General features: G+C 36.6%; 1 protein-coding gene across 13 annotated transcripts in view; it reads right to left on the bottom strand.

The window, feature by feature from the left end:
* Positions 1–13,815: 13,815 nt before the first annotated feature.
* The window catches only part of MIA2 (MIA SH3 domain ER export factor 2), an 84,369-nt gene continuing 71,363 nt past the window's right edge, over positions 13,816–26,821 (bottom strand). For 12 of the 13 annotated variants that reach the window (XM_074328173.2, XM_074328174.2, XM_019713645.3 and 9 more), the window contains 4 exons: positions 19,119–19,241; positions 16,183–16,241; positions 15,263–15,497; positions 13,816–14,145 (listed from right to left, as the gene is read on the bottom strand). In XM_074328173.2, the coding sequence (XP_074184274.2) occupies positions 13,979–14,145; positions 15,263–15,497; positions 16,183–16,241; positions 19,119–19,241 (584 nt within the window). In that variant the 3' untranslated portion in view covers positions 13,816–13,978. The remainder of the gene's footprint in view (positions 14,146–15,262; positions 15,498–16,182; positions 16,242–19,118; positions 19,242–26,821) is intronic. The other variant, XM_074328184.2, reaches the window with a different exon arrangement.

Below are 26,821 nucleotides of genomic sequence, written 5' to 3' on the forward strand. Positions count from 1 at the left end.
ATTCGTTTTCCTCCTTAAACTCATACACTATGTTAGTTATCAACCTCACCTCTGAGTGCACCCTTCAATATATGCTCTTCCACAATGGAATGCCTTTAAGTAGTGCACCTTTAACCTCAGCACTTCAGGAGCCATGGGGAACATGGTAGAAGCAGAGGCTTCCTGTAGTCCCCAGGGCAGGTCAAGGTCGGCAGCCTGGGCATGAAGACTTGTGATGGAGCCTGCCCCAGCCATGGGCCCAGACACTATCCCTCTGTAACCTTGCAACTCCGGCCTGACCTTTAACCGCTTGGACATGGACACGAGCTGCTGCACAGCCCACTGCTTTGAGAGCCTCCCGCTGGCACTGGCGTGTGCACTGCCACTGCCCACCTTGGCGGCCTCATGCTGCTCCTGTGGTCCCCAGGGTCACACATGGGGCTCGCCGCTGCCTGGCACACTCACTGGCTTTTAGGGCCTCCCCATCTTTGGCACCCAGATTCCCACTTCACACCCATGCCACTGGTTACTGCTCACCTGCTCCCCACCTGAAATAAGTCAGGTCCAGCATAAATTCTATTCCTATTGTTCATTTTTGTAAACATGAGTGCTAAAAAGTTTTTCACTTAAATAAGTAGATGGGAAGAGGAAGAAAACAATGGTTGAAAACAATCAGAGTTATGTACTTTCTCAGCACTGACACCAATATTTCAAATTGCCTCTTTAGGGCTCCAGAGGTTAGTACATCTTAATATATAATAATATGTATTATATGTATATATATATATATATATATATATATATATATATATATATATATATATATATATATATATATATATATATATATATAATAAGATCAGGACTGGGTGAATAAGAACATGACTGGTGTGTGTTCCTTCATAACACGGGAGAAGGGTAACTGCCAAAGGGAGGTAGGAAAAGAAAGCCGGCACCTTCTTCGCCGGTTCATCCTTAGGCAGAACAACTGTGGAAAAGAATACACCTAGAAGGTCTATGCCTGCATACGCCTGGAACTTCTTTGCAGACTCTCAGAGGATTTGAAAACTACAGCTCTAGAGAACTATTTATGTGACAATTACTAAGATGCTTATTTCCATGTTGTCATGAAAACTCAGCAGCAACCTAATGCCCACTAATAGCAGAATGAATTTTTTGTGGCATAGCCATACAGTGGAATACTATACAGCAGTCAAAATGAACTAACTAGACCTATATTTATTAACATGGATGAATCTCAATGTTGAGTGAAAAACAGCCAACTTCTAAAGCATATATGTAATGATGCTATTGATACATATTTTTAAAAGGTACATATTGCACGTAAACATTTAACTGGAAAAACAAAACATTTCACATCCTCTTCACAAGACTGCTTACCTCTGGGGCATGAGGGCAAGAATTGGAATGGGCATGAGGACAACTGTATAACATTTTTTCTTGAAAACAACAAAGGCAAATACTAAATTTTCTCTAGGAAGCAAGTAAAAGGGAATTCATTATATTATTTGGTTCTTTCCTAAATTTCTAAAATATGTGTAATTTATAATGTCAGTATGATCCAAGTTACCAATAAATGCATATGTATAGACTGACTTGGTTTATGATCCTGGCAGTCTAAAGTGTGACCAAAGCAGAAGGATAAGGTATCTCCTTTCTCTCACTCACAGAGTAAGTCACAGTAAACTGAAAGAGGCTCAAAGATCTATTGAGGGGTTAAATACTAATTTAATTGTAGGTAGGAAAGTTTTAAATGAATATTTTTGTTGTTGTCCTTTAATCTAGTTGTGGAGCGCGCAGCTCAGCTCCAAGTCCAGTCATCGTTTTCAATCGGTAATTGAACCAGCAACCTTGCTGTTGAGAGCTCTCGCTCTAACCAACTGAGCCATCCGGCCACCCCTCCATCAGCTCAGCGGCAGCTCGTTGTCTTCATTCTAGTTGTGGAGGGCGCAGCTCACTGGCCCATGTGGGAATCAAACCGGCAACCCTGTTGTTCAGAGATAGCGCTCTAACCAACTGAGCCTACGGCCTCCCCTTAAATAGTTTTAATACTGTGTTTCCCCTAAAATAAGACCTAATTGGAAAATAAACCCTAGCATGATTTTTCAGGATGCTCGTAATATAAAATAAGCCCACTATATTTACCTGAAAATAAGACCGGGTCTTATATTAATTTTTGCTCCAAAAGACACATTAGGGCTTATTTTATATTACGAGCATCCTGAAAAATCATGCAACGGCTTATTTTCTGGTTAGGTCTTATTTTCTGGGAAGCATGGTACGTCACTGCGGTTGATTCCACCATATTTCAATTTAAAGCACTATTGTCGTTAATAATTTAATATGGGCAGTATATAAAACCTCAGCTATTTAGAGTGTAGCCAAGGATCTAGAAGTAAGTATAAAAGTCTTGCGGGGCCAGATTATTCCCTGCACTGATACTTAAAGGTGTCACATTCAGAAAAGCCACTGCCACTTGCTTTTGGCTCTTCTTATGTTTAGCATAATTCTAGTAAGCCTGTTTGATTTCTCAGTCTACAGTACATTGGAAGTGAAGGGAAAGAGTAACTGTGAAAGGCATAGGAGTTTACACACCTGAAAAGAGAACATAACTAATTTTAAGTCATTTGTGTTGGAACTTGAAACAGACTTAACACGCTGTAACAAGATTGAAATATGGAAATGATAAATATTTGTAATGACCAATATCAGTAGGAAAATATATTATTTTTAGTATACCTGTGTAATAAGTTAATGAAACATTTAATACATTTTAGAAATATTTTCACGTAAGATGGGTAAGAGAAAAGTTGATGTTTTAAAGAATGGACTTTAGTTAATCAAGAAATATTCACTTAAGTGAAATTTTCTGAGAAAATATTAGATAAGTTAGCTAAGAAATATCATGACTGACATGCATTGAATATTAACTGTATGCCAAGCACTATTTTAACGACTTCACAATAATTTAAGTTTCACAGCAATCCGCAGGACATATCGTCCACATTTCATATAGGAGGAAACTGAGACCCAGAGAGATTAAGAATCCTGTCCAAGGTCATAAAACTAGTAAGGGGTTTGGCAAATTTGAACGCAGGTAAAAATAGAGCCTCTTTATTATATGACCTCTATCCTGCCACTCTTAAATGCTACAACTCTACAGTTTTGTTATTAGGGACATATTACTGTTTTTCAACTTAATTTTTCAAATGTGTAGATATTAAATTTTAAAGTCCCATTCTCTCCGTGTACCAGTATTCTTGCTGTATTTCTTGAATTGTGTTACTGCCCTTGGTATATTTCAGTGTGTGTGTGTGTGTGTGTGTGTGTGTGTGCGCGCGCGCGTGCGCGTTGTCTGATTTTATTGAATCATAAAGCAACAGAATGATCATGTAGGTATATGAATTTATGTGTAACATAAAAGTGAGTATACATGTGGAAACACTGAAAATATAAATGCACTACATAATCTAATGTATGTGTATAATTTCATTCTAATTTTTAATTAAAAAATTATGCTGTTAATATATGGTTAACATACCTACTGGTAAGAGACAGGCAAGAAAACGATAAAATTAAAATAGTTACTACCTTGTCATTGTAATTATTTCTGGAAGCTAAGAACTCTACTTACCTAAGATATATTGTTAAGAGTTTCCAGTGATTGAATGATATATAATTTTGGTCCTTTATAAACATCTATGTTTATGGACCCTACAAATTGAGGAAATTTTTAAAAGGCTAGTTGACCAAAATGCAGTTTTGTTAACCCATTATTATTGATTGACTTGATCATGTTTTCCACAAAATTAATAAAATCAATAGATTGGTTTGGCATCAAGGGCCATCAAATTAATCGATGCAAATTTTTCAGACCTAGATAGTTTCCTGACTCCTTTCACCAAAATAAGAATATTAAATTATCTTTTGATCATAGCAGATTCTTTGATAATATTTCTTATTACACTAATAAGTATAATTTTATTAAAATATCAAGTAGATACTTGAGACTTTAAGATTTCTTTACATAGATTTAAAGACTAAAATAAAACATACTCTGAAGGCAAACTATTTCCAAATAGAAAGTTAACATAAATATTTACTAATTTCATAAACAATCAGAAACGACTTGACCGTAAGTTCACAGAAAATGAATTTTCTTTGGTTCAAAATAACATAATTCAAAATGACAAGTTTCAACAAAGAAATGGTAATAAAAATTTAAAGCACTATTTATATCATTTGTAAATAAAGGAGGCAGTATAATTATGGTTTAATAAAATAACATATCCAAAAAACTGGAACAAAGTGAAAAAGGGATGTACTTCAATATAATAAAGGCCACACATGACAAGCCCACAGCTAGCATCATACTCAACTGTGGGAAAAGCTAAAAGCTCTTCCTCTAGAATCAAGAACATGACAATGGTGTCCACTCTCACCACTTCTATTCAACATCATATTGGAAGACCTAGCCAGAGGAATTAGAGGGAAGGGAAGGGAGAAGAGAGGAGGAAAAAAAGAAAGGGCATCCAAATCAGAGAAGACTACTGTGTTTGTATATGACATGATTCTACATATATTCCTCAACTTATGATGGCATTATATCCTCATAAATCCCATCCTAAAATTAAAACATTGTAAGTCAAAAACGCACTTACTACACCTAATCTACCGAACATCATAGCTTAGCCTACCCTACATTAAACGTGCTCAGAATACTAACATTATTTAGCCTACAAGTTGGGCGATTATCTTGTTTCATCTCAAGAGTAATTGCTCTCCTCTTCCTCTAACAAGAAGCACGAGACGCAGTTGAGAGTTTTATAGACATGATGGGATGCGAAAACACAAAATGCAATATCCAAAAAATGCTGGCAACACAGTACACTGTAGTGTATCGGTTGTTTACCCCTGCGATCATGTGGCTGACTGGGAGCTGTGGCTACTGCCACAAGAGAGTATGGTACCACATATCACTTGCACAGGAAAATATCAAAATTCAAAATTCAAAGTATAGTTTCTACTGAATGCTTATCGCTTTCGAACCATCGTAAAATCAAAAAATCCTTATTCGGGGATAGTCTGTATACACAATCATGCATCGCTTAAATACAAGGATACATTCTGCAAAATGCATTGTTAGGCAATTTCATCATTGTACAAACATCATAGAGGGTAGGGACACAAACCTAGCTGGCATTTTTATACAACTGGCAGTGCAATTGATTTGTTTACACCAGCATCACCCTAAACACATGAGTAATGCATCATTAAGATGTTAGCACAGCTATGACATCACTAGGTTACAGGAATTTTTCAGCTGCATTGTAATCTTATGGGATGACCATCATCTATGTGGTCCAGCATTGACCAAAACGTCATTATATGACATATGACTGTATTAAATCCTAAAGACTGCACCAAAAAACTATTAGAACCAAGAAATGAATTTAGCAAAGTATATAAAAAAATTAATATACAAAAATCAGTTGCAATAGGACAACCAAGATGGCGCAGTAGGTAAACATTGTGTTTACCTTCTCTCACAACCACATCAAAATTACAACTAACCTACAAAACAACAATTATTGAGAATTGCCTAAAATCAAGCTGAACTGAAGTCTTTCAACTAAGGACATGCGGAAGAAACTACCTCCAGACTGGTAGGAAGGTCAGAGATGCGGAACAGACTCGTCTCACACCGGTGTGTGATCAGTAAAGACTGGGAAGGCTATTTCGGCTGTGGGGACCACCCCCCACTGCCTAAAGGAGCAAGAGATCCCAGCCTCACCCCAACCCAGGATTCCAGGACCAGGGAGACAAGTCCCCATCATTTTTGTTTGTGAAAAACAGCAGAAATTGTGACTGAGACAATGCAGCTGCACTCACAGGCGCTCCTTTTAAAGGGACTGTGTGTGCATGGACTTACCCACAAGTGGAATCACTCGTTCTGAGCTCCAGCGCAGGTGCAGCTGCTGGAAAGGCAGCAGGGACAAATGCTGGGGAATTGAGTTGTCTGGCTTGGTATGGGGGTTGGAGAGGCGGCTTTCTCCTGGATGGGAAGCTGGTGGAGACCATTGTTTCGTTGTTGAGCCCTCCCCCTTCCCAGTGTGAATACAGGTGGACTCCACTTCTGAGACTCTTCTGTTCGTTTGCCCCGCCCTGGAGATTTGAGACCTAGTCCCGCCCAACTTTCAGACACAACCAGGCTGCGTTCAGTGGCCACTTGCCTTGGCTTAAGCTATAGACTTTTCCTCGGGTCTCTCAAAGATTTGTGGAACCCATACAAGCAGCATCTGGCTTGAGCGTGTCCTGTACCTCTGGCTGAGCAGCCCTAAGCCGGCACTAGTGGCAGCCGGCCTTGGTTCGCGCCTTGTCCTCTCAAAGGAGCTTCTAAGAACAGCACAGGAGGCAGATATCTGCAGATTTCTTTCTGGGTACCCCTGGGTGGGGCACGGGCTGTGGCTGAAGTAGACCTACAGCAGATCCCTTTCAAGGTGGTCCTGGGGCTGGCGCTCCCAGAGGCCAGTTTCAAAACGAGCTGGAGCATCACCCAGCCATCTCCAAGTATGGCACCAGAGTCCTGCTGAGGCAGATCCTGCTCTATAGGAGCAGCCCCTACACAACAACCCTTCCACTGTAGTCAAGGCCAGACCTCACAACCAGCGAGCCCAAGGATCAGTCCCTCACATCGATGTGCAATTATCAACCAAGGCTCAACTTCAAGAAGAGGGCACACGCAACCCACAAAAGGGACACACCTGGAGCTTGTGGCTCAGGTGACCAGGAAAACTGCGCCACCGAACCCCACAGCCCCCCTACTACATAAGGCCACTCTATTAAGACCGGAAGACATAGCAGCCCTACCTAATACATAGAAACAAACACAGGGAGGCAGCCAAAATGGGGAGACAAAGAAACAGGTCCCACATGAAAGAACAGAACAAAGCTCCAGAAAAAGAACTAAGCAAAATCAGAGATAAGCAATCTATCAGACAGAGAGTTCCAAACACTGGTTTTAAGAATGCTCAATGATCTCATAAAAATGGAAATGGAAACCATGAAAAAGAACCAGTCAGAAATAAAGGATATAATAATGGAAACAAAGAATATATTACAGGGAATCAACAGATTAGATGAAGCAGAGGATCCAACCAGTGATGTAAAAGATAAGGTAGCAGAAAACACCCAACCAGAACAGCAAAAAGAAAAAATAATCCAAAAAATTGAGGAGAGTTTAAGGGGCCTCCAGGACAATATCAAGCATAGCAACGTTCGCATTATAAGGGTACCAGACGGAAGAGAGAGAGCAAGGAATTGAAAACCTATTTGAAGAAATAATGACAGAAAACTTCACTAACCTGGTGAAGGAAATGGACATACAAGCCCAGGAAGTACAGAGAGCCCCAAATAAGATAAACCCAGAGGCCCACACCAAGACACATCATAATTAAAATGCCAAATGTTAAATACAAAGAGAGAAGCTTAAAAGCAGCAAGAGAAAAACCTACAAAGGGAGCCCCATAAGATTATCTGCTGATTTCTCAACAGAAACTTTGCAGGCAAGGGAGTGGCAGGAAATATTCCAAGTAATGAAAAGCAACAACATACAACCAAGATTGTTCTACCCAACAAGGCTGTCATTTAGACTTGAAGGTCAGATGAGCTTCCCAGACAAGAAAAAGCTGAAGAATTTCATCACCACCAAACCAGTATTACAAGGACTCTTAGAGGGACTTCTTTAAGATGGGAGGGGGGTTAAGGACGGGTGAAAAGGGAAGAGACTAAGAACAAATTGGGTGTTATACAGTAGTCATGGGGATGTAGGTTATAGCATAAGGAATATAGCCAACAATATTGTAATAACTAGGTATGGTGCCAGGTAGGTACTAGATCCATCAGGGTGATAGATGGGAATGGGGTTGGGGTCAGGGTGAAAAAGGTGAAACCATTAAGAAATACAAGTTGATAGTTAATACAGCATGGGGAATATAATCAACAATGTTGTAAAGATCACATAAGTGCCAGATGGGCACTGGACTTATCAGGGGGATCTCGTCATAGACTGTGTAGATGCCTGACCAATACACTATACGCCTGAAGAGCTGAAGTAGAATAATACTGAATGTCAACTAAATTTATAGGTATATATAGTCACAGGATGTGGAGTACAACATAGGGAAGATATTCGATGGTACTGTAACAGCTATGTAAGATGTCAGAGGGGTAGTAGCTTGGGGGGTGGGTAACCACTTCATGAGGTGTTTAAGTGTCTATTACGTTGCTTTGTACACCTGAAACTAATAAAAAAAATCATTTGCATTTCTAAACACTAACAACAGTTCATCCAAAAAGGAAACTAAGGAAGCAATCCTATTTACAACAGCATCAAAAAGAATACTTAGAAATAACTTTAACCAAGGAAGTGAAAGACCTGTACACTGAAAACTGTAAGAAAGCAATGAAATACCAGATAATAAAAAGCTGAAGTTCATCACCATCAAACCAGTATTACAAGAAATGTTCAAGAACCTTCTTTAAGAAGAAAACTAAAAAAATATGAATAAAATGGCAATAACTACATATCTATTAACACTTACTAATTACTTTAAATATATATGGGTTAAATGCTCCACTCAAAAGACACTGGGTGGCTGAATGGATAAGAAAACAAGACCTTTACATATGCTGCCTACAAGAGACTTGCTTAAAAAAAGTAAAGTGATGGGGGCCACCCCGGTGGCTCAGGCGGTTAGAGCTCCATGCTCCTAACTCCGAAGGCTGCCAGTTCGATTCCCACATGGGCCAGTGGGCTCTCAACCACAAGGTTGCCAGTTCAATTCCTCAAGTCCCGCAAGGGATGGTGGGCTCCGCCCCCTGCAACTAAGATTGAACACGGAACCTTGAGCTGAGCTGCCCCAGAGCTCCCTGATGGCTCAGTTGGTTGGAGAACATCCTCTCAACCACAAGGTTGCCGGTTTCGACTCCCGCAAGGGATGGTGGGCTGTGCCCCCTGCAACTAGCAACAGGCAACTGGACCTGGAGCTGAGCTGCGCCCTCCACAACTAAGATTGAAAGGACAACTTGACTTGGAAAAAAGTCCTGGAAGTACACACTGTTCCCCAATAAAGTCCTGTTCCCCTTCCCCAATAAAATCTTTAAAAAAAAAAAAAAAAAAAAGCAAAGTGATGGAAAAAGATATTTTATGAAAATGGAATAAAAAATAAAAAAACTGGAACAGCAATACCTATACCAGACAAAACAGACTTTAAAACAGAAGCTATAACAAGAGACAAAAAAACCCAGAAATTCCATTTCTGGGTATTTATCCAAGGAAACCCAAAACACTAATTCGAAAAGACATATCTAGCATACGTTCATTTCATCATTACTTACAATAGCCAAGATATGGAAGCAACCTAAGTGTCCATCAGTAGATGAATGGATAAAGAAGGGCTACATATATACAATGGAATGTTACTCAGCCATAAAAAAAGAACGAAAGCTTGCCAGCTACAACAACATGGATGGACCTAGAGGATATTATGCTAAGTGAAATAAGTCAGAGAAAGACAAAGACCATATGATTTCACTTGTGTGTGAACTCTAAAAACAAATAATGAAATAAATGAACAAAACAGAAACAAACTCATAGATACATTTTGATGGTTGCCAGATGTGAAGGGGTTGGAGGGGGGTGAAAACGGTGAAGGGATTAAGTACAAATTGGTATTTACAAAACAGTCATGGAGCTATAAAGTATAGGGAATAGTCAATAATATTGCAGTAACTGTACGGTGTCAGATGGGTACTAGATTTGTAAGTTATATAAATGTTTAATCACTGTTGTACATCTGAAACTAATATAAGATTGTATGTGGACTGTAATTGAAAATATTAGAATCATTTTTTTAAAAAAAGAAATCAATGAATGAAATTGAAGAAGACAATATTCCCATAGGGGACTGGCTTGGAAATGGGACTTTACCCCAAACCAGAAGTGTAAGTGCCATCCCCTGGAATTTTGCTGAAATTTTCAAAATAATTGTTCTCTCCCCTACTGAGATTGTAAACACTAGGTACCACGTAAGTGTGGAAATGCTACGAGACATAATATACCTCAGAACGAAACTAAGAGTAAAGCAGAAGAGAAAGACCATGTTTTTTTGGTGTTTTTTTTTAAGATTTTATTGGGGAAGGGGTACAGGACTTTATTGGGGAACAGTATGTACTTCCAGGCCTTTTTTCCAAGTCAAGCTGTTGTCCTTTCAATCTTAGTTGTGGAGGGTGCCGTTCAGCTTCAAGTTGTTGTCCTTTCAGTCTTAGTTATGGAGGGCGCAGCTCAGCTCCAGCTCCAGTTGCCATTGCTAGTTGCAGGGGGCACAGCCCACCATCCCTTGAGGGAATAGAACTGGCAACCTTGTGTTTGAGAGCCCACTGGCCCATGTGGGAATCGAACCGGCAGCCTTCGGAGTTAGGAGCATGGAGCTCTAACCGCCTGAGCCACCGGGCCGGCCCAAGACCATGTTTCTGTTGTTTTTTTTTTATTGGGGAAGGGGAGCAGGACTTTATTGGGGAACAGTGTGTACTTTCAGGACTTTTTTCTAAGTCAAATTGTTGTCCTTTCAGTCTTAGTTGTGGAGGGTGCAGCTCAGCTCCAGGTCCAGTTGCTGTTGCTATTTGCAGGGGGTGCAGCCCACCACCCCTTGTGGGAGTCGAACCAGCAACTTTGTGGTTGAGAGGATGCGCTCCAACCCACTGAACCATCCGGGAGCTCAGTGGCAGCTCAGCTCAAGGTGCCGTGTTCAATTTTAGTTGCAGGGGGCAGAGCCCACCATCACTTGCGGGAGTCGAGGAATTGAACTGGCAACCTTGTGGTTGAGAGCCTTCACTCCAACCAACTGAGTCATCCAGGAGGCAGCTCCGCTCAAGGTGCCATGTTCAATCTTAGTTGCAGGGGGCGCAGCCCACCATACCATCCCTTATGGGAGACGAACCAGCAACCTTGTGGTTGAGAGCCTACTGACCCATGTGGGAATTGAACCGGCAGCCTTCAGAGTTAGGAGCACAGAGCTCCAACCACCTGAGCCATAGGGCCGGCCTGAAAAAGACCATGTTTTGATGATATAATTTAAGCTACTGGATATACCTGTGAGACCCTGAAATTCTTAGTTACACAAAAACCAGTATTCTTCCATTTATTTTTCTCACACTGGTTTGAGCTGCATTTCTGTCTTGCAAGCAAAAAACCTAATACAATATAATAAGCTTCACTGTTCTTTATAGACAATTATCAGAGAACTCTCATATACGACCAAAAAACCAACCATCTCTTTTCTGGCACTCATATCAAATTCTGTCAAAGTAGCTGCTACTTTGAAAGAAACAGAAGACTTAGGTTGCAAAGGTTATAAAGCTAGATAGGTTATCAGGTTTTTCTGAATAGACTCATGGTGAAACTTGAAACACACCTGCAGAAGCAGACTAAAAATCACGGACCATAGCCACAAAATAATTTCATAGCATCTAAGCGTGTCTACATATTGCCTGGCTTAAAAGAAAAAAAGTCCATTTTTATTTTCAACCAACCTCATTTCAAAGAATGTGATTTCCTTTCCTCTTAACAATCCTCTATCCTCTGCCCCAAATTTTAGCCCAAGAATGTATTTTAGGAATATATCCCTTAAAAAAAATTATCCTAAACCCGGGGGGAGAGGGAGGAGAAGGAGTATATGCACAGAGATATTATACTAACCTATATATTAGGTTGGTGCAAAAGTAATTGTGGTTTAAAAGGTTAAAAATAATTGCAAAACCCGCAATTACTTTTGCACCAACCTAATAGGTCTTTATAAATTCTAAAAAAAAATGAAAACAGCTTCAGTGTTCATCAAGAAGAGAATAGTCAAGTAAATCATATTAACAAAAGGGAAAGTTATACAACCATTAAAAATGAAGTTTACAAAGACTACATAAAACAATTAGGAGATTAAGTGTAAGAAAAGAATATAAAATTATAAACTCATAGTTACAACCATACAAAAGGTACTTGAAGGATAAAAGGCCTGAAGGAAATACAAAATAAAATGTAAAAAGTATTTTGTTTTGGTGATGACCCTAGATGATTGTTTTTGTTTCCGCTTTTGACCATTTGCTAACTTTTCTTATAGGACCATGTACTACTCTTCTATTTTAAAAAATTTTAAGATCAAAGTGGAGGGAAAATTGTCCCACCAGGACCAAAAAGTATTCTTTCTTGAAATGTCCAAGTTTATTGCGTATCAGTCCAAAATAATGTTCTGTTCAGTATCTTGAACTTTGATCCCTTCAGATGGTGATAACAACAGCAATAAAAAACTTAAGTTTCAAGGTGACAGACTAACCATATGCATTTACCAGCTGCCCCTCAAGGCCCCACAGAAATAAACACAAGAGCCCAGAGAAATAAATCCCTTAACATGAAAAGAATAAAAGAAATCACCAATAAATGAGGTTTCAAAATTTGATAAGGGACAGAAGGAACAGAAGGGACTAGGTTAGAGGATAAAAAAGGTAGAGAAAGCTGCAGCTTAGAACCTGCTAACCAATATGTTGTACACCTGAAATGAACACAATACTGGATGTTAACATTAAGTGAAATACTTAAGAAGTGGGGAAAATAGTAAAGGGGAGTAAGAGGTCCATATTTCCACGTATAAAACAAGTAAGTCATGGGGATATAATGTACAGCATAGGGAATATAGTCGATAATATAGTGATAGCGTGGTACGGTGTCAGATGGTTGCTGGACTTATCATGGTGATCACTTCTTTAGGTATATAAGTGTTGAATAACTATTGTGTACACCTGAAACTGATATAATGTTGTATGTTAGCTATATTTTTTTAATAAAAATCTTTTTTAAATTATTGAAAACATTAATGAATAAAGAATAAACAAATTAAAAAAAAAGAATAGTCTTCTGTCTTATGGCACTGAAGAAAAAAATCCAAGTAAACAACTACAAACAACCAACCTCTCCACCTTAAGCATTGTCATATTTATTAGTCTTTCATAATCTGTAAGAAGACTAATAGAATACCAACCCGAGTTAGGGAAACATTCCAAAGATATTGCGCCCAAAGCTCAAAATGATGACACACTGCCTCAATACAGTTATCCTACAGTAAATCTCAACATTCTCCTACTGAAAACAGTAAATATCTTACAAATGAAGAGAAACATAGAATAAAAATTGTACAGGAAAGCAGTGAATGAACTAAGAAGATGCAAATTCTGAAACTTACCATTAGACAATATCCTGGTTTTCTTTAAAATATAATCAATTTTGGCTTTTAAAAGCTATTAATTTGTTGTGTTGGGTCATTAATTTCTATTTGCAAGAAATACGGCACATTTTTGGTAAGACAATTGAATGGGAAAGACCCATATGAAGAATTAGTTGTGAGCCTCAAAGCCATTGAGAGAAAAGAAAACTAACTAATGGAGTCATTTATGGAAAAACTAGCTATTATTATTATTATTATTATTATTATTATTATTATTATTATCAATGCCAAACAAGTCTTAAAATCAATTAAAATTTATTTAATTAAGCATAAAGTTACTTTTACATCTGTCTACCATAGTAAATACATAGTAAATACAGTTCTTGGCATAAAGAGACAGCCTTTGGAGTTTAAAACATCCCTGACTGCAAGGTTACATATAGGAAACTCCCATTATTGTTTATGTGATAGTGGATTTGTTAATCAAATTAAAATAATTATACTATCTAGAATAAAATAAAATGGAAATAATTTACTCATAAGATTCATATTTAAATCATCTTTATTTACAAAATACTATCCTGAGAATTGTAATTCCATTAAGCTTCAATTTGAGCAAAAGTATAATCACTTAAGTAACAGCAGTTACTTAAACTGAAAATGAGAGAGATGTCAAAATTACTTCTGAAGAGACACCAAAAATATTGTCAAGTTTCTTGCTGTGGTTCTGGATGTTCAGTAGTAGGCTCATTTGAAGGCGGAATCAACCCTGATGGGAGCTCACTTCTACTTTCAGGATGTGGGGGTGGGGGGAAAAATCCAGGCCGTGGGGGAAGATAATAAGGAAAACCTCTTGGTGAATAGACATTTCTCACTGTTCAAAGAGATTGACAAAAGACATTTTTTAGCTTCAAGCACCTGTACTGAAGTCCTAATAAATCAATAGCTTATAACTTCCAGTACCTATCTTCATATTCAAATACTGACACTTAATTTACTTAATAATTACTTAATCCAACAAACGAATTTTTACAACATTGAGAAAAACATACTCTGTCCAACTACACATGATTAAAGGGAATGTCATTCATTTTAGACACAATTTATGTCCTATGAAAAATCTAACATCTTAACACTTTTTAAAAAGGAGAATTATTTCAAACTATACAAAGTTACTTTTAAAATAAGTTTTCCTATAATATCATTTTCAGCAGACTTAAAATTCAGACCAGTAATTCCCAGTCCTAACTTGATATTATCCTAAAACATTTATATGTTACATAAAACACCGTCTTAAAATTCCCCAAACAAAATTCATTTTAATTCACCTTAAACTTTAAAATGGAAGGGGAACAAGGGAAGGAATGACCACATCAGGCTAATGATAGGCTTCTGCCTAGTGTTCGGTAACCATGTATTTATTCTGCAGAAACCTACAGTTATAAATGGCAATGTATAGCTATAAAAGCAATAAATTATTCCATTTTTCTGATGTGAGGCTATAAAAGAATTTCAACAAATTCAACAATTAGTCCAAACACAATAAACACACTTTAGGTTTTAAATAAGTAGGACTGTTTGAGAAGTACTTAAGAAAAAGATTTTTAAAAAACATTTTAGCCAGGAATTTTAATGCTAAAATATAAATTGTAATTATTTTTACTAATTGACATAATAAGCAGTTTCTATCAAATAAGATACAAATAATTTCAGTCTTAACATAAGACTGCTGCAAAAAGCCAATGATTTTCTTGTCAAGTGAAATACAGAAAAAATTCCACATTATTGAGATGAATCAAGTTGAAGCATCATTACAGTCTACTGATGGCTAGCCTCCTTCCCAATTTGGGAAAGCAATGGTACACTTACGGAATGTGAGAAAAATTGTCCTCTACCGCATTACTACATGAATAGAAAGTAGAATTCATGTCTCTGATTTACTCTATAAAAAACATACTAAGTTTAAAAAAAAAAAAAAAAAAAAAGCATACTTGCAAATGGAGGAGGTGGTGGACCAGGAAAGTCCCTTGGAGGAAAATAATCTCGGGGCGCTCCATACATGCTTCCTGGAGGAGGTGGAGGGAAAGGAGGACCTCTTCTCATGTACGGGCTCCTTGCATCCATTGGATATAAGGGACCTCTGACTGGAGGCAAAGGTGGAGGAACAAAGCCAGGGCCACTTGCTTCACTTTCGGTGGGGGGAGATGAATCAGGCACATTTAAATTCTATAACAAATTGACATATGGCAGTCACTAAAACAAAGCAAAATTTGTAATCATCTTCCTGAAAAATCTTAGGCTTAGAAGAAAGCACATAGGCACCTAGGCAGAAAGAGCCTATGATAGTCTTAAAAGGCTCCAGAGAAAGATTCCAACAGTTTTCTGCATCAGATGGATTTCTGCCATCACAAATACTTTATTAACTCAATAGAAAACAGCTTTAACGAACAAAGTAATATTCTGGCTAAAGATGTAACACAAGAATAATCCAAGAGTACCAAAATATACATCCTTTTATCAAGCTTATACTGGAAAAAGAAAAGCTTACGTTACTATTTTCAACATAAAATAAGGTGACCAAAACCAAACTTGTAAACACAATAACAAAAGTATATTTTAAAATATTCAAATAAAAATCCAAGGGCGAAAATCCAAATTCTTGTGTAACTATGATAAACTAACTCAAGTCTCTCATCCATAGCTAGGTTACAGTCTGTAAGTTGTACTTGTACCACCACCGGGTACAGTCCAGAGAAGAAACAGCTATAAGGCTAAGTAGGAAGTATGTCTGTCAAAATGAAAGAACCAGCTTTATGTCAAAAACTAGACTGCCAGCTAAATTTCTATTCTAGTAAACCAAGAGATCAGACAGCTCCTGAAGAATGGATAAAATTCCACTTTCAATACTTACACCAAAATCGTCTCTGCTATCACTTTTACTGGATTCCATTTCTGAAGACATTGGCCCATCTGGAGATAAAAGTTAAATCATGAAAAACACATGACTTATCACTCCATTCCTAGAACGGCTGCAGGTCACAAAGGACTTCCCCACTGCCCTTGGCAGCACATAAACCAGCTTGACACCGGCAACCTGTGTTAGGGCCCCAAGTACAGCTTGAGGTCCCTGGAAATTCTGGCAGTGACTTCCCTAGCTCTCTGCCTATACCTGAGCCACTTAGCTCTTCTGGGGGTAAAGGAAAACACAGAGCCACGTAGACCAGCACCACAGCAGGCTGACAGATCTCCAGCCGTACGTCAGCTGCCCACGGCTTAGCCTTCCTTCTGTAGCTTCTATGCCAGTTTTCTCCTCAGCAGTTTCAAACCTCCATCTTCCTCAAACCTACTACACCAGTTACTTAGAAACTCCCTTAACTTTTTGTAATTAAACATATAACAGCAACTATATTCCTATGATCTTTCCTGCTATTATCATGGAAAAGGATCCATCTAGACAATCTATAACCCCCATTCTGTTCTCTGAATCCCTTCCTTCCAGCTTCCAGAGGGATCTTCCGGTCTTACCCCCCTCCTCCCTTTCAGCTAGACCTATCCTATCTGCAAGTCTCTCCCAACGAATTAAAAGTGGAACAGGAAAAGAGAATCCCCTACAGCTACCTCTCTCCTTCACAATCAAGAATGGTTCTATAAATATTGTCCAGAATTCCTCCCATTTTGTCATTACAATAATCTATGTGCCACATCAACTGCTCCACTGAAATTATTTTCCCCGAGATCAAAAACGATCTCTTTGTTTGCTAAATTAAAACAGACACTTTTAGTCCTTACAGTATTTTTCATCATTGCTGACTACTCCCTCTCTCTTCAAATCCTCTCAGCCTTTCATTTCTGTGAGGCTACCCTTCCTTCTCTCTATCTCTTCTTTCTATGGGCTCCTTCTCAGTCTCTTTGGTGGGCTCCACTACCTCTGACATGTGTTCAAATGCTGCGTCTGATACTTCGTCACCTGAGACCTGGAGCACCTTTGAGCCTTGGTTTCTTCATCCATAAAATGAGGATCACAGTGTCTCCTTCATAGTTTCATAGTGAAGATTAAATGAGATAATTCACTTTCATTCAATATACGCTTATTGAGCACTAGTGCTAGTCAATGTGTCTCAACCATCTCTCTCATCATTCTCCTTCACGTAAATACCATATACTGACAAACCAACAGTAACATATTATGTTTCTATAGAACTTTTCTACTCACAAAACACTTCCACACACATGAACTCATTTAATCCTCAGAAGGCCTTTCAAGTGATTACTATCTTAGTTTTAAGGCCATTATCCATGATTCAGGCCGTCCCTTTTCCTTTTCTTTCTTTCCTTTTTTTTTTTTTTTTTTTTTGCTTATACTGTTCATTATTATTGGCACAGACCCCAAATCTCTCAACTAACTTTTCAAATTCCCTCAAAAGCAACTCATACCATGTTTCCCCGAAAATAAGACCTAGCCGGACCATCAGCTCTAATGCATCTTTTGGAGCAAAAATTAATAATAAGACCCAGTATTATATATTATATGATATTTATTATATTATATTTTACTATATTATACCCGGTCTTATAGTAAAATAAGACTGGGTATTATATTATATTACATGGCTCGGTCTTATAGTAAAATAAGACCGGGTCTTATATTAATTATTGCTCCAAAAGACGCATTAGAGCTGATTGTCCAGTTAGGTCTTATTTTTGGGGAAACATGGTACAACACTTCCTTCACAGAGGTTTCCCTGATCCTTCAACTAGATGAAGAGTTCTCGCTTTCTATGAACACAGCATATTCGCTAATGGGACTTACTATTCTGACCAGTATTACAGATATATGTCTTTCTCCCCTATTTAATTATTCATGCGATTATAATAAACTATATCTTATTATAATTATATTGTCTGCCATGTAATGCAGGGCACCTTTTAAACAATAAACACTTAAAAATTATCTCCTCAGATATTGTTCAACTACAGGAAAATTGACATGCACAAAATTTTATATAGCACTAGTTTATAAATAAATGTTCAATTATACATCTATTTTCATTCCATTGAGCTTGAATTAACGGGGAAAAACAACTTCCAAAGCCTAACAGAAAGAATCAATTATAAATAATAATAGAAATCAGGCCATAGGTCTGCTTCTCTGCTTATTACTCAAAAAAATTTTCTAAAGTAATAAACATTTTAAACAAATAATGTCTTTCCCTCCCCCAAATATATACCCTTTCCTGAGGAAACATTTACCAATAAATTTATATTAACGTTCTACTTATGTTTTAATCTTTTTATATTCTTAATGTTATCACTTCTGATTCACACATTGGATATACATACTTCCCAACTTCAGTGGGTTGCTGTAAGGTAGCTTACAGAAAAGAATGCCTTACAAATAGTAGGTTCATGAGTAAATGTTAGTTAAATCTATCTAAGTATGAAATGTTTAGATAAGATAACTGATTAAACCAGCAACAGAGCATGTACCAAATTATTTTTCTGGTGGATTTTCACATTAGCCTAACTTCCCTGATTAGTAAATAGAATATATGTAAATGGACGGGAAAAATTAGAAAATTAATCATGGAACACACTAAAATTTTCCATCATAGGTACATACAGTAAACCTATTACCATGGTGCCCAAACCAATCACCTATGTATAGGCAGATGCCATGAATGTATACAATATAACAAAACACATAAAATCAGGAAGTTTTCAAGAAAGAGATTTTGGCTTTAAGAGCTACCAGAAATAGCAATTATACTAGTCCTTTATTTAGCTTTTAATTATTTAGTTTTCCACCATTATTAAAAAACTCATATACACACACAAAGTATTTCTTACCTACTTTATCCAGTGATGGCATATTAAAACTTCTGAGTTCTGCTGGTCCAGATAGTCTACCAGAATTAGAATAAAATCTGTCTTGCCTTTGTGGAGGATGAGTTAGATCAGGATATGGTTGGCCTAGAAAACAAGTTTTAAAGCATTTTCATTAGTATAAAAATAAATCAAGTTTACTTAAGTTTCATATGTTGAATGTACACATTTCTCTTGCTTCCTAAAGACTTTGAACCATATTCTTGGTAGACAATAGTAAACAGTTTTAGGAAAATTACATATTGTACTGAAGGCAATAACTTTATTTGCTTTTATAGTAAACACAGGTATAATATGCTATCCTGGATTTTTAAAGTTTCAATTACTATGTGTAAATCAGAATATATGAAGAGAATTTAGTCATATGTATTCATTTAACTTTCAATTTTAATAATAGAAGTAGATGCATCAATGTATCAAAATGATTCTGAAAAGATAGCTACTAGCAAAGAAAGAAAAAACAGAATATGTTGTTAGCATAGCAAGAAATTTAACACAACAGACAATGACAAAAAAAATGGTCACCAAAACAGAAAGAGTATCATTTAGAGGTCATTAGTGGTGATCAAATTTTTAGTAACTTTAGTAAATTTAGAAACTTAAATATTTTGGAATTTAGCACCCTCCAAAATAAAAGGGAAGATCTCTGATGCAAAAGATGAATGGAAGGTTCACAATGCTCAGATTAAGGGCATCTGGACAGACACAAATTTGGGCACAGACTCTGACTCAGGTACCTCTACAGCCACCCTCCTTTGTCCCCAGGGGTCATTTAAGATGACAAAATGGTTATTCCTGGGTCCCTGTGGCACTCATCACTCTTGAAAAAAATATAGGTAGTCTATCTCATCTTTGATAGGTGATGGCAGACTTTTGCTAGATTAGGCATGCATACGCCCAACTCCAAAAATATGGGGAAGGTCAAAGGGCGTGAATTGTGTGACTCTCTCTTATCCTTATAGGTATGGAGAAATAGCCCCAAACTACCTTCCATAACAGTCCTAGACAGTGGTTCACCATGTGAACTCCATACAATGTTGGATATGTCACTCCTCATTTGACTCAGTCACATGGGAACTTATTGACAACTCTCCCACACAAAGGCAAGAAAACACCTGGCATCAACCAGCTGATAGAATTATATTTAACCAGCTCCCAAGGGTCAAGGAATGTGACTCAAGAGAAGAACCACATAGGCTTCACGGCTCATGTCCTCCCCCTTTCAGAATCTTAGCAAAGAGCTATCTCCATGCATCTGAATTAGCCCAATGGAAGAAAAGGCCAATACCAAGCCCCATGATCGAAACTGAGTTTTCCCTTTCTACTTCAAACATGGGATTAATTAAATGGCAGAGTTGGGCAAGGGGATAAAAATGGAGAAACCTGAAAACCTCACAACTCTTTCTTACCCAGACCTCAGAAACTGTATCATTTTGCTTCTAAAATAATCCCCACAATATTAGCAACTTTAGAGACACAAAATTTTGCTACAAGCTATTTTATAAATCATATACCCATGTTGCCCTCCACTGGTAAAACTAATCCATTCCTTAAATCTACCAGGGCCTATTATATGCCAGGCATTATACATGATACAAAGTTAATTTTGATACAGTCTGTGCTCTTATAGACTAATCATGTCAAAAACAAATACATACAATGTGATCGATGCCTTAATAATAGGGCATACAATTAATATGATAGGTGGTGGACTGTCTAATTCTAATTGGAGGAATCAGAAATGGTATCACCAAGGAGGTAAAGCTTGCCCTGAAAGAAAAGTAAGGAACAAGTAAACAAGGGTATTCTGGTCAAACTCAACTATACACACACATACATATATATATATATATACATATACACATATACACAATGTAATAAGAGGAAGTATGTGGAAGGCATATGACCAATGGAAGGCTGAAATACGGAAAATAAGGACATGAGTGATTCCTTTCTTTCTTTTTTGCTTTCTTATCTTTGTTTTCTGCCGTGTTTTCCTGAAAATAAGAGCTAGGTGGACAATCAGCTCTAATGCATCTTTTGGAGCAAAAATTAATATAAGACCCCATCTTATATTATATAATATTATACCCGGTATTATTATTATATTATATCCCAGTATTATATTATGTATTATATTACATTATACCCGGTCTTATATTATACTAAAATAAGACCAGGTCTTATATTAATTTTTGCTCCAAAAGACACATTAGAGCTGATTGTCTGGCTAGGTATTATTTTCAGGGAAACACAGTACTACCCTTATAATAGAAAAGATGGTTAGAAAGAAAATACTGGAGAAGGAAAAGGATCAGGGGAAAAAATGAATAAAGAGTGGGAATAAGTGTACAGGGAATTATGAAGCAGTTTCACAGACTACGAATTAGAATAAAATTCAAGAGGTCTGTTTTAAACAAAAACGCTGTTCATCTCTTTTCAAGACTTGGACTCCAATTGTTCCCTGAATACCTACTTTAATAATTGTGGGGTTCTATAACATAACAAGAACATCAACATGGTTGAAAAGAGAATTATAAAGATGGATAAAGGGTTAGAACTTTTTTTGGGTTCAGTGCTGGTTACTATCAACTACAATAAGCATCTTCACTTAAAACAGAATGTGAAGAAATAGTTTAATGCTTAAGAAATTTAAATGGAATGGAAAGGAAAATTTCCAGAAATAAGTTGAAAAAAGTTATTAGTATGGATAGGTTATGATGGTGGAACAGAGACCAACTGTATAGAAAAAAAGAATGTCTAAGAAACAGACTTAAGCAAATATGGACATTTAAGATAAAAGTGAAAATTTAAATTGATAATTCAAGATAAACGTGATAATTTAAAGTGATGAACCAATATATAGTATTATATTAACTGTCTAGCCAATGGGAAAAATATAATTCCTCACATTAAACACTAAAACAAAAATAAAATCCTGGTTAAAGTCTTGAAATCAAAACAAAATTTTAAATTTTTAGGAGAAAACAAAGAATATCTTTTTGATATAGGGATAGGTCTTAAAAAAATTCTATAAAGATGGGTTAACTTATTTATAACCAAATTCAAAACTTATGTATAATAATAATGTCCATTAATAATGACTCAAGAAAATATTTACAAAAGACAAAAGATTAGTATCCAAAATATACTAAGAATTCCTGTTAAGCAAGAGATAAAATGGATCAGACAATTTACAGGAGGAAATAAAAATGATCAATAAACATGAAAAGATGCTCAAACTCACTAATAATCAAAGAACTACAAAGAAAAATGAGATAAAAATTTTAACTCAATTAACTGGAAATATTAAAAAAAGTTTAACATCAAGTTTTGAAGAACTAGCTACTCTCAAATACTTCATGTATACCCACTCTTGAAGACAATGGGCAATATCTATTAAAATAAAAAATATGCATTTCCTATTACCCCCAAATTTCATTTTTTAAGTCATCTATAAAGAATGTATGTGCAAAAAGGGTATTAATTGCAGCATTGTTAGTAATGGTAAACACTGGAAACACCCTAAATGCTCATTAAAGGAGACTGGATACATATATTAGGGTATATTTATATACTGAAGTACTATATAGGAATTAAAGTAATAAACTTATATATATTAAAATGGAAATAATTCAATGATAAACTTAATAAAACAAATATACTTTGTTTAAAAATCAGGGCAGCCGGTTAGCTTAATTGGTTAGAGTACTGTGCTCTTAACAAAGCTGCCGGTTCGATTCCCACATGGGCCACTGTGAGCTGCACCCTCCACAACTAGATTAAAACAACTACTTGACTTGGAACTGATAGGTCCTAGAAAAACACACTTAAAATGTTAAAAAAGTATGAAAAACAAAAAGTCATATATGGGGGTGGCCGCTTAGCTCAATTGGTTAGAGTGTGGTGCTAATAACATCAAGGTTGCCAGTTCGATCCCCACATGGGCCACTGTGAGCTGCGCCCTCCTTAAAAAGAAAAAAATATATATATGGACGATACGTTTATACATACTAAATTTATGAGTAGTTGCCTCTGGAAAACAAGGAAGGTAATGGTCCTGGGAAAGGAAATAGATGACTTCAACTCATTTATATCATGTGCTATTTCTTTTTATGTTTTATTTACTTACACACACACACACACACACACACACACACACACACACACACACACACACACACCCTGAAGCAAATATTAACATGTAAATCTGGGAGGTAATATATAGAATTTTGCTACATTTTCTGTGTTTTTGTTTCTTGTGTAAAATGGGAATAACACTCTCAAGAGTGTTAGAATAATTAAAGTATAGTATTGACTGGTCTCATTCAAATTTATGATCATAAATTTCAAATGGATACACAACATTACCCTAATCATACACTTCACTGACGTTTGAGCTCCTTCACTGTCCTAAATGGCTACTGTACAACTTTTTCTCTCTCCAAATTTCTGACAATCCCCTCCTCTCCCATCTCAAGTTCATAATCCTGCCACATCAAGAAAAGTGATGCAGTTAGACATCCTCAGTCATGCTCACCCAATTTTCACATCTGTACCCACTTGTTCTGTCTTCCTTCTTTTTGCAATGGATAAAGTCATTCAGCTCCTATCTAATTTCTCAATTTTCCCGATCCCATGCTTTTTGTTTACTACTCAGGGTTTCACTTTTATAATTATACCCTCTCCCATACATCATCAATTTCTCCTTCTATCTTGGATTAGTCTCATCGACAAATAACTATGTAATATTTTCCAACTTCAAAAAACAAAAATACCTCTTCCTCCAACTACCATCTCACCTTTCACTTTAATTGAAAACAAAATTTTTTGAAACATTGTCTACATTTGTCCCCACATCCTAATCTCTCCTCAATCTACTCTCTCTGGTAAAACTGAAGAATTAAACACAGAATTTTAAAGTTTCTCTAAACATATATAGCGTAACTCATCAACCAAATATTAATCATTAGAATTTATACAGGATCAGTATACAATATAAGTAATACAAGAGATATACACTCCCCCAAAAAGTGGTAGTCCCAAAATTTGGAAACAATGTTAAAGTAAATATCATCCTTTAAGAGGATAAAAGCATTGCTGAAGTTTTGTGGACAACTTACTAAGTTTATGAAGGCTCCAAAATTCCAACAAGGAGATCAAAATGCGCCTAACTTAAACTGTAGTTCTATCCAATGAATCGTCTAGAAAGAAAAGTTCGCAATGCAGGACAATGGTCTGTATAAATGTCTACAAATCAGAGCCAGTAAAGCAAAAGCTATAACTGTGCTTCTAAAGTATGCAAAGTGTTTTGATCTGCTTAGCCTGCTTTTGTTTCTCAAAGTAAAATTTAAAACTGCCCTTATCAATTTGGCTGTGTATGCCTCTTATTTGTTCAGCACTTCAAGAAAAAGAAACCAAAGTAAGTTTTTAAACATGCAAGGCTGAAGACCAGATTTCATTCATGATAATACCACCAAGGTATAGCTGCTAAGTCTCTTTGCTACCCTTCACGTAACATTATTTCCCAAATCAGTAAAAGATAAGCACTGACAAAAATAATAGAACCCACATACATACTCCCTGCTCTTTTAACAATTAAAACTAAGAATATTAAAGCTCTGAAAAGTACAAGAAGGGTAAGTGACATAATTCCCCTTTAATTTATATCTGTCTAGTCTACATTGCATAAGATTTGCTGAAAATTAAGATTCTTTATTATTTTCTATTACTTCTCCCTGTTGGAAAAGGAGGCTGTACGGCTAGCTAAATCGAAGGATATTCAAGTTAGAGCAGTGAAAGACCAAGAGCCCTGAGAGATCAAGAATACCAAACGGTAAAAAAATGATAAAAACTGCTTTCATTAAACTATCTTATTGTTTCTTATTGTTTTTTTTAAGTTAAAATACTACCACAATAAAACATTCATATGACTTAGATACAATATTTTTCTTGTTAAATTCATGCACATAATCATTTATATGTGATGAATCATTACTCTGATTAATACCTGCACTATAAATTTTTTGTAACTGCCCTGTAGATACAATTCTCAAGAATCAGTTAAGGGTCGCGGTGGCTCAGGTGGTTAGAGCTCCATGCGCCTAATGCCAAAGGCTGCTGGTTCATTCCCACATGGGCCAGTGGGCTCTCAGACACAAGGCTGCCTGTTCGATTCCTCGACTCCCTCAAGGGATGGTGGGCTGCGCCTGCTGCAACTAACAATGGCAACTGGACCTGGAGCTGAGCTGCGCCGTCCACAACTACAACTGAAAGGACAACAACTTGACTTGGAAAAAATCCTGAAAGTACACACTGTTCCCCAATAAAGTCCTGTTCCCCTTCCCCAATTAAAAAAAAAATCTTTAAAAAGAAAATAAAAAAGGAATCAGCTAAAAGCCTAAAAGCCCAGAATTCAGCAAATTCATTCCCCAGTCAAAAAGCTTTCATTTAAATTCTAGCATGACTTTTCTTATTTGAATTGTTACTATTGCTGGAAAATGTTAATATAGTTTATATGAGGCATAAAAATATTTTAATATCCATGTCTCTTAAAATGTTTTAGTGACTACTAAACATGGGAGTTAAGAGATCTTATTTTAAGATTTTCTAAAAACTTGCTGAAATTATTACTCTTCAAGATTGCTTAATATGCACAGCTTTGTAAACAAGAGCCAGTGCAAAGAAAACAAGGCAATTACTTAAAAGCTATTAGAAAAGTTCAACAAAAAATATTATGTATTCCTTTCTTCCAAAGCGCAATTCTAAAGTCTAAGAAATTATAGTACACAAATATGTTTTTTAAACATACATACATCCTAAGTGAAAACATTACAAAAGTAGAATCCCTCTGGTAGCTGCATTCATGACCTCAATTCTTTATCCCTCCTTGCATCCTTATCTTCAAGAGGTGGAATATATTTCCTGCCCACTAATTCTATATTCTGCCATGTGACCTGTCAATCAAATGTTAGCTGCTGTGATTCAAAGAGAGGCTTTAAAAAACCACTTCTACGTTTTTGTTTTTCTACTGTACTTCAGCAAGGATGAGAGACTCACAGAATAAAGTGCCATTTCTGATGCAATGGGCACTGAGCAAGGTTAAGTCACACTTTTTAAATTTTTGTTGCAGTTTAGTATTTATTAAGAATTTATAATGGGTTGGTTAGTTCCAAAACATATTCCTGTTAAAATTCTTATTCTGATTACTGTATGATATATGAGTATTAACAACTTATGCATCAAAAACATTTTTTCTGCTAAAATTGTAAAGATTTCGAACTAAATTCATAAGTAAAAATAAACTGAAAACTGTCACTTGATCTGAATGCTAGTTATACATGTATACTCAAACTGTGAAAAAAATCACCAAGTTATATGCTTAAGAATACTTGCACTTTTCTATACGTGTACTGAATCCAATAAGGGATTTTGGGGTTTTTTTCACCTTTTTTTAAAAAAGGTTTTATTGGGGAAGAGGAACAGGACTTCATTGGGGACCAGTGTGTACTTCCAGGACTTTTTTCCAAGTCAAGTTGTTGTCCTTTCAATCTTAGTTGTGGAGGGCGCAGCTCAGCTCCAGGTCCAGTTGCCATTGCTAGTTGCAGGTGGCGCAGCCCACCATCCCTTGTGGGAGACGAACTGGCAACCTTGTGGTTGAGAGGACA

The sequence above is a fragment of the Rhinolophus sinicus genome, chromosome 3 (genome assembly GCF_057876585.1).
Source record: "Rhinolophus sinicus isolate RSI-liver-muscle chromosome 3, RSI-T2T, whole genome shotgun sequence".
NCBI classification, from domain to species: Eukaryota; Metazoa; Chordata; class Mammalia; order Chiroptera; family Rhinolophidae; genus Rhinolophus; species Rhinolophus sinicus.